This window comes from Microtus ochrogaster, unplaced genomic scaffold (assembly GCF_000317375.1).
Source record: "Microtus ochrogaster isolate Prairie Vole_2 unplaced genomic scaffold, MicOch1.0 UNK30, whole genome shotgun sequence".
Lineage (NCBI taxonomy): Eukaryota > Metazoa > Chordata > Mammalia > Rodentia > Cricetidae > Microtus > Microtus ochrogaster.
The window spans coordinates 2601653-2610781 of NW_004949128.1; the positions used below are offsets into that span (position 1 = coordinate 2601653).

General features: G+C 41.7%; 1 protein-coding gene across 1 annotated transcript in view; it reads right to left on the reverse strand.

The window, feature by feature from the left end:
- Slu7 (SLU7 homolog, splicing factor) overlaps positions 1-9129 on the reverse strand; it is a 16868-nt gene that overhangs the window by 3288 nt on the left and 4451 nt on the right. The window contains exons 3-12 of the mRNA XM_005368184.2: positions 8317-8470; positions 7929-8009; positions 7495-7659; positions 5978-6046; positions 3800-3847; positions 3489-3620; positions 3155-3252; positions 2961-3028; positions 2389-2528; positions 1506-1667 (exon numbers count right to left, since the gene is read on the reverse strand). Of these exons, the coding sequence (XP_005368241.1) occupies positions 1506-1667; positions 2389-2528; positions 2961-3028; positions 3155-3252; positions 3489-3620; positions 3800-3847; positions 5978-6046; positions 7495-7659; positions 7929-8009; positions 8317-8470 (1117 nt within the window). The remainder of the gene's footprint in view (positions 1-1505; positions 1668-2388; positions 2529-2960; positions 3029-3154; positions 3253-3488; positions 3621-3799; positions 3848-5977; positions 6047-7494; positions 7660-7928; positions 8010-8316; positions 8471-9129) is intronic.

Consider the following 9129-nt stretch of genomic DNA (forward strand, 5'->3'; position numbering starts at 1 on the left):
TGGTAAGCCACCTTGTGGGCTACAGCAAATTATTAGAGATGGGCTAGTCCAGGTGCGAGAGTTAGCCTAGAAGAGGCTAGATAGAAATGGCCAAGCAGTGATTAAATGAAAAAGAAAAGAAAAAGAGAAAAAAAAAAGCAGACTGGGAAAGAAATAAGGAACTTTCCCATACTGCACCCAGAAGGCAGAGGCAAAACTATTCAAGTAAAAGCCAGTCTGGGGCTACATGGTAAGAATATGTCTCAGCCTCCCCTGCCCATCCCCCCCAAAAAAATCTATGAAAAAATTTAGTATACTTGATTTCTCTTAAGACAAGGTATGTCTCTTAAGACAAGCCTATATTCTTACTGTTAATTAGTGGCTCTTGCTGAAGAGTGCACACACCCTTGTTAGACTCATTATGCTGACAGTTTGTAAGGCCTGTCTGGCTCATTCTACTCTACACAGTACAGCTACTGTTAGATTTCTGAGCCTTGATGTATAAAAATCAGTTTGGCTAGTTTAGGTGTACAACAAGTGGGGTCGAGGCTGTAGCTCAGCGGGAGAACACGGCTCAGCATGTATGAGACCTGAGTTCAATCTCCAGCACGAGGAAATACATAAACATGCTTTATGATGTAATGAACAATAAAACACCATCACCTACGACACATTCTTGTCAAAATAGTTAGGTATTATTTAATCTAGACTTTAGACAGACATTCTTGTTTTAAGAAATGTAAGGGCTGGGCGTGGTGATACACACCGTTAATGCCAACACTCAGAGACAGGCAGATCTGAGTTCAAGGCCAGTCTGGTCGACAGAGTGGGCTACATAGAGAAGTCCTGTCTCTTGGAGGTTGGGGATCTGTGTATATGTGGGTAGAAAATCTCTAACAAATGATCAATACAGACTTAATCAGACTTGACCAAAATACAGCTATCAAAGCATTTTTTGTGTATAGGTTTTTAAAGAGTAAGAAAGGGGCCAGTGAGATGACTCAGAGGGTAACCTGCCTAGGACACAAGGCTGATGGGCTTGAGTGGATCCCTGGAAGTCACATAAAAGTGAAAGGAGACAACCAACTCCACTAACTTAGCCTTTGAACACACGCGAGTGCACACACACACACCCTGGGAAAAGCCAAATGAATTAGGGAGTTAATGTCAGTTTGAGGCACATCAGGGTAGCAGCACTGTCTAAAATTGTCATTTTTAGAGATGTATGATAGAGTGTTTATGAGTGAAATATTTTACCTGCAATTTCTAAATATTTCTGCCAAAAATTAGTAAATGCAATATGTGTATTTATCTATAGCTACTGTACATTCAAACCTAGACAAAGGATAAATAGTACAACAGACAAAAATGTTTTGATTTTACATAAGCATGCAGGTGAATACAATAATATTTTTCATTTTTCTCATTTTTAGAAAAAAATTCATAAAACAAAGCCAACAACAAAAAAGGAGAGCACTAGTTGGCCATGACATTACGTGGGGAACAGTACGGAGCGAAGCACTGACCGTGTGGTTATTGATCTTCACGTCTTCCTCATACTTGGAGCAGGCGACAGCCCGCTCCTGGCCTTTAATGACCGTTCCGTGCCTGGAGTACTCCACATAGTCTTCTGTCTGGGCCAGCAGCAGCTCAGCTGGAGGAGCATCCAAGTGTTCTTGGCCACCATACTAAAAGGACAATGGGCATTATTAAATCCCTTTTATAACCAAGCTTTTATATCAAATCTTTATGAAAAGGGTTTACTTTCAAAGAGAATAAATGAACCTTTTTTTTTTTTTTTTTAAATAGCTTTCCTGATGAGACAGTGAAAAGAGCACCACTAATTCTTCCCACTTAAGTAAGGTGTTTATACTGTTGCTTATCTGGGAATCGAAGTCGGTTTCAAGATGGCCGTAAGCCCCTTCCTTTAGGTGCATATCTGATGTCCTTCGCCTCATGACTTCACTGGTTCTCTCATCAGGAGATGGAGCCAATTTCTCCATCCCTGGAATCTGCATGTGACTGTCACTTTCTTCCACCAATGGGAAGCTCACAATGTGACGAAAGCAAAGGTGTGTTTTATGCACCGGGGCACACATGTTTTAGCTGTGCCCCAGAACTCTAAGAATGCATTTTAGACAGCTGGGCTAGGCTGTGGGAAGACAAGACTATGTGATACAGTCTTGAACAGTCAGGGGACCCAGCTGACATGAAGCAGTGTGAGAAATAACAGATATTTATCTTAAGTACCACACCTTGAGGAGGGGGCCTGATTGCTGCAGAAGTCTATACCAGCTAAGTCAGCGGAAGGACAGGACTATGCCTATGGGTTAAAAAGGACTCTTTGGATGGCATACCAAACTGAATGCTTCTTAAGCAAAAAGTAAAGTGGTTTTTTTTTAACAGTACCTTTTCCAGGATGCTTTCTTTCTGCTGCTCCTTGAAGTCTTCCTTTTTGACCTTGAAGGACTTATAGAGCAGCTCTAGTTTTGTAGGATCTGCCTGGAGATGTACTTCAGATCCCTTGTCGTAGGCTTCCCAAGCAAACACTAGGGCAATTCAAAGTATCTCAATGAGTTGCTAGCTCAATGCATTTTTTTTTTTTTTTAAAGCAAGCTTTAAGTAACTGCTAACAGTACTCCCCCTATCTTTTCTTTCTGCTGGATTTTTTTTAGAGTTCCCTTAAACATGTGGCAATCCTCCTGTCTCAGTCTCCTATACAGTAGGGTCATAGACATATGCCATCATGCATGTTTTTATAATGCTCAGTTTCGATTTTTTACCTTTATTTATCTGGGTGTGCAAACGTGTGATCACTTATGCCACAGAACATATGTCGGGTGAGAAGATAACTTGGTTCTCTACATCCACCACGGAGACACTGGAGACAGAACTGCCTAATGGTAGTCACCCCCAGCCACCTCGCTGGCTCTCAGCCCTAAAGTTCATATAAAATTCCCTGGTATAAGATGAATACTTACATTGTGTTTGAGCCATTGAAATGGTGTCTCCAGTGTATCTAACAAAGTTATCTCCAGCGTAACTCACTCTGTAAGCACAGATTTTAAAAAGTTCTCAAAAATTGTTCTCCATTAAGAAAAACTCATTCACAAAATCAAATTAGAAAGATTAGCGCCCCCTACTCTGAAGTCCGTAAAGTTAACCGGATACTTACTCATCTGGATTCTTTCCTGCATTGGCATAGGGATTCTCTCTCATCGCTCTAGTTTTTGGATCATAATAGGCAGAATTTGGATCTAAATTTCTCAAATACTAGAAGGAAAAAACATTTAAAGATGGAATTAACACTTATTTATAACAATAAAGGGCTCAGCAGGGCAGAGGAGTGGGTTCTGAGCAACCTGACATCCATGTACGATAAAAAGCACATGCTACTGTCCTTTGGAGTGACACTAGACATGGTAACCAAACCGCACAGACACTGCACATGCAGAGGAAGGTGTGAAACACGATCTGTCAGAGCTACAGGTCGGGCTGACATGACTTACTTTTGCAATATCTTCACGAATCCTGAGATTCCGAACAGTAATGCGTCTCTTAGAGTCGAAATTCTGCCCGGGCATGTCAATATCATCTGCATATTTGTCCTCATCCTCGTCTTCACTGTTATGATCCTTTTCCTAAAAGGAAGAGTGGGCGGTGAGAAAACTAAGCAGAAAGTCACAGCACTGAGTTCTTGTTTTCCTTCCTTCTAAACAAAGGCTTATCTGTGTGACTTAGGGCTACTGATATGACTACGACAACTACAGCCACCAAAACAAAACAGAACATGCAGCCAGAAAAGACAAGCGTGCCTTACCATCTGAGAATTGGGTTCCTCTTCTCCCCACTGATGTTTTGGAGAATTCTGCATCAGGAAAGCAGGAAAACCATTTGTAAGTCCCTTCCACGTAATTTACTGATCGCTTAGCATTTTACAAACACATAAACGGGTGTAGTGTAGGTGAGTAGGACAGTGCCATGCCTAGCGTGCACCAGGCCTTGGGTTTCATCCATAGCACCAGAGAGAAGGAGGGAGGGCAGGATGGAAGGGAGGCTGCTTCACTTCAACTCAGTAAGCTCTCAGACTTCTCACTTGTACCGAGCACATATATTCTGACACAAGTGTGCTATTGTGAACACTTAATTTTATTAGTGTCTACAAAACCAGAAAACAAACACATTTTTATTGATACAGGATGTCTTTCATGTGTCTGTGCTGTGTGTGTACATACACTTGTGTGTGCATTCCCTTGGAGGTCAGAAGAGAACACTGGCTTGCTTGGAGTTGGTGTCAAAAGCAGTTGTAAGCTGCCAGATGTGGGTGCTGGGAGCTGAACTCAAGTGCTCTTAACCTCTGAGTCACCTCTCCAGCCTCCTGCTATAGAATTACACTCACACAAGGTAACAGGAAGTTTAAGATGACCAAAGAACCCAACAAATACCCATTATATTTGGTTTAGTTATTAGCTGAATCATGTTTATTAAACCTGACTAGTTTTCTTTTTATTTATGTAGTATGGGGTCAGCGCATGCCACTGTGTACGTGTCAAGGTCAGAGGACAAGCCCGTGAAGTTAGTAATCTCCTTCCACCATTATATGAGTTCCAGGGCTGAAATCCAAGTTGCCAAGCTTGCACGGCAGGTTCCTTTTCCCATTGAGCCTTCTTACTGGCCCCAAACGTCACTAGTTTTTTGTTTTTTGTTTTTATTTTTTAAAATCAATTCCAAATAGAAAATGCTGTCAGGAAGTAGTATTTTGAACATAATTAGAGCCCATAATCTCTCATAGGGAGTGGTACTATCAGGAGGTGTGGCTTCGTTGGAGCAGGTATGGCCTTGTTGAGGTTTCCTACGCTTGAGATACTACCCAGTGTCTTAGTTGACTTCCTGTTGCCTGCAAGATACAGGACTCTCCGCTATCTTTCTAATACCACGTTTGCCTGCATGCTGCCATGCTCCCTGTCATGATAATGGACCAAACCTCTGAAACTGTGATAAAGTCACCTCAATTAAATGTTTTCTTTATAAGAGTTGCCATGAGGAGCTGGAAAGATGGCTCAGAGGTTTAGAGCACTGGATCTTCCAGAGGTCCTGAGTTCGATTCCTAGCAACCACAACAGGTGGCTCACAACCATCTGTAATGAGATCTGGTGCCCTCTTCTGGCCTGCAGACATACATGCAGACAGAACACTGTATACATAATAAATAAATCTTAAAACAGAACACAATAAAAAAAGAGTTGCTATGAGCCATGCACACCTTTAGTCCCAGCACTCGGGAGGTAGAGACAAGCAGATTTTTGTGGGTTCGAGGCCAACATGGTCTACAGAATGAGTTCCAGGACAGTCAGGGCTGTTACAGAGAAATCCTGTCTGGTGTTTCTTTACAGCAATAGAAACCCTAAGACAGGATGCTTGTAATCTGGGTTCAAACTCCACCACAGCACACATGTAAAGTCAGAAAAAAAGAAACCTGGTATTATGAGTCTTTTGCTGTGATGATCTTCTATTTTTTTCATATATCACTAAATTATATGGTAGCTAGTATTGTTACTGAGGTCTTAATAAATACTATTTTAAGAGTGAAGGCCTGACATATGCAGTGCACCCCTGCAACTTCAGTGCTTAGGGGGTGGAGACAGAAGTTCAGTTCCTCCCTAAACAAAGATGTAGAAAATGGATTCTTGTTCTATATTTCATTTCTTTGCTTTAAAGCAGTGGTTCTCAACCTTCCTAATGCTGTGACTCTTTAATACAGTTCCACATGTTGTGGTGATCCCAACCATAAAATTATTTTTGTTGCTACTTTACAACTGTAATTTGGCTACTGTTGTGAATTTTAATATACATATCTGTGTTTTCTGCTGGTCTTAAGCAAACCCCACAAAAAGGTCACTCAACTCCCACACGGGTCATAACCTATAGGTCTTGAGAACCACTGTTTTCAAGCGTCTGAATATGAGTGTTTTGTCTGAATATCTGTGTCTTTACTTACAGCTTGTTCCATTAATTTTCCAGATGCTAACTCTTCTTGCAGTTTCTGAGCTTTCAACGTTCGTTTTGCCTAAAAAAAATGGAGACATTTAAATTTTACTTATAGCATTTAAAGTAAGTGATTTTAGTGGTTTCAGAAATGGACATTAGAGCACCAAGTGAAGGGCTTGTGGGGAGTTAGACCGTTGTGTGAGTGAGCCTTGATGCAAGCAGACCAGGTGGCAGCACTGGTAAACTGCAGAGAGCCCTGGCAGCAGTGAGAGATGCTGCTGCCTCCAGCTATGGGCTGATTACTCTTGGGCAGGCTCAGGTTACTACATATTTCAATGCTCCTGAAAAATGAGATCTAGATCTTTATGAGCAACTGCATACTCTTGCCAGGCATGGTGGCACATGTTCACAATCCCAGCATATTTGAGGTAGAGGCTCAGCCCCATCCTTGGCTATATAATTATAGTCATAGGGAGTTCAAGGTCAGCTAGGTTACATATAACCCTTCAAAATAAAAACAAGATGGAAGCTGGACCCAAAAACAAAACTCATGATTTTAAATATAATCTGTAATTCCTTAAGAAAAAAGCAGAATATACTACTATTTCCAAGGAATTTGGCTAAGAAGGTAGAACTATTGTTTAAAAACAAAAACAGGGGCTGGAGACAATTGACTCAGAGGTCCTGAATTCAATTCCCAGCAACCACATGATGGCTCACAGCCACCTATGGTGAGATCTGGTGCCCTCTTCTGGCATATATGCAGACAGAACACTGTATATAACAAATAAACCTTTAAAAATTATATTCTCTCTCACACACATCAAATATTTAAAAAAAAACCTCAAAAACCTGAAATTAGATTAAAATGCAGTTTCTGAACAGGTTAGCTATTCTTCCATGGTATGTGGGAGTACCATAAAGCAGTGTTAGACACACGCTGTGGTCTAGGGGCAAAGACCTCAGATCTTCAAAAAGTCAAAAGCAGCTAGGTGTGGTGCTGCACACCTTCAATCCTGGGACAGGATATTCTTAATCAGGAGACAGAGATGGGTGGATCTCTGAGTTGTAGGCTACCTTGATCTGCATAGTAAGATCTAGGCAAACCAGGGTCACATTAGTAAGACTTTGCCCCCAAATAAACAAACAAACAAACAGACAGAAGATTTGGATGTCAGTCTGTTCTTACATGTCTAGTACCTTTGGTCACACTGGGACTAAAGAATAAAAGACTCAGGAAACTGCTGTCAGTGAGGTGTGGCGGCATTTGTCTTTAATTCCAGCATTTGGGAGACAAAACTAACCTGGGATACACAGTAAGTTTCAGGACAGCTAGAACCATATAGAGAGACCCTGTCCACGGGAAAGAGGGAGAGAAACTGCTGCCAAGCAGGGCACCACACCGTCTTCACCACTGAAGTAGACATGCTGCTATAAACACGGTGCCCTGAGACGTGGGAAAGCCTTGCCAGGTTAGAAGGTCTTGGATCTTCCCTAGCAAAGTAGAAAGGCAGTGAACTGGCTCACCAGGTCAACTTTGGCGTATTCCTCAACGATTTTCATGTGCTCTTCTGGGTTGTAGCCGTTCCAGCGGTCCCTCTTCCCATCGTAGTCAAACATCAGCTGGGGCTGGATGTGCTCATCTGGGGCGATGTTAGTGCCTGTGAACTTTGCTCCAACCCGCCTTGGCCTCTGAAAGACAGTAGACCTTTTCCTAAGAACTTGCAGCACAGAGAGAGATTTCATGCAATTTTTACAGTCGGCTTGGACATGCTGTGGGATTTTAGTCTCTAAATTTAATTATTAGGCAGTTTTTGGGCAGGAAACTTTGATGATGCTGGACTAATTTCATGCAAATTAATTTTTACTTTTCTAAATTAATTTTAGGAAAACAGATCTTCGGCAAGGGGAAAACAGAAGGCTTGCTGACAGTTTCCCAACAGGCTCAGGGCTGATCATACCTCGAAGCAGTCTTTCTTCTTGTGTGTCATGGCCCCACAATTTTCACATGCCCCTTTGCGGTACTTGGTAGTTATAGAATTCTATTAAAGGACAGAGAAAAACAAAATAGACATCTTATATATCAGAGTCATTTAGAAATAACTTTGGCTTTCACTATCTTGTCTACTGAATGACTTTACTAAGTTAAGAAGAAAACCAGGCAGTTTTCATGTTCTAAGTTTAAGGGTTTCAATAATATAAAATTCATGTAAGAAGACTGTAACTAGCATTGAAAACACTGTGAATGTCAACACCAGGGGCACAGAATTCCTCCCCACTTTAAACAGCATCACATTAAAGGTTCCTAAGTTCTTCACACACTCTCAGGACACACAGGCCACCACATACCTCCTTTACACCTCTCTTGTACCATTCCCCAGAGGAACTGAACTGCTTCTGTTTCTCTGGCTGTGGTCTCTGATGCTTTAATGTGGGCCTTTTTGATGGATCAATGTACCATGGAACTGAAGAGATGTACTGAGGGATATGAGGGTTGATATCTCTGTAATAAAATTTAAGTAAGATTGTAAAGCAGAAGGTTTGAACATTTTAATCATGAAGGTAGTGGGCACAGAAGCCAAGAAGAGAAATCTTGCAGTGGGATGGGAGAGGAAGACGGTTGCTATCTCCACTGACAGAAGAACTAAAAGTAAAGATCTAAGTTGTTACAGCGAGGAGCAGTCTAATCAAGATGCTGAGACTCATGAAACACCTGAATGGAGACAGAGGGATGATAGGAAGGGGTTAGAGAGCTCCGTCTATTCCAGCTACAAGTCAAACTACTGTCTCCAGCCAACTGATTAAAATAATCACATAGGCATTATTATTCAGAGATGTGAAAATCTCAAAATGAAAAGATGTAAAAGTAGCTACTCTAGTCTGGGGAGTGAAAAAAGGTAAAAAAGGACAATTGCTATGCATATAAGCTCTTCAATATTACCTGATTACTAAGCAATATACATATGAGTCTGATATGATAAAACAAGAAAGAAAAATAAAAATTCTGTAACTAGTAAAGGGCAGTTTCCTGCCCAAGCAAAGGCTGAGCCCCGGTGCAGTGGGTACAGACCTGGGCGAAGGCTGAGCCCCGGTGCAGTGGGTACGGACCTGGGAAAAGGCTGAGCCCCGGTGCAGTGGGTACGGACCTGGGCGAAGGCTGAG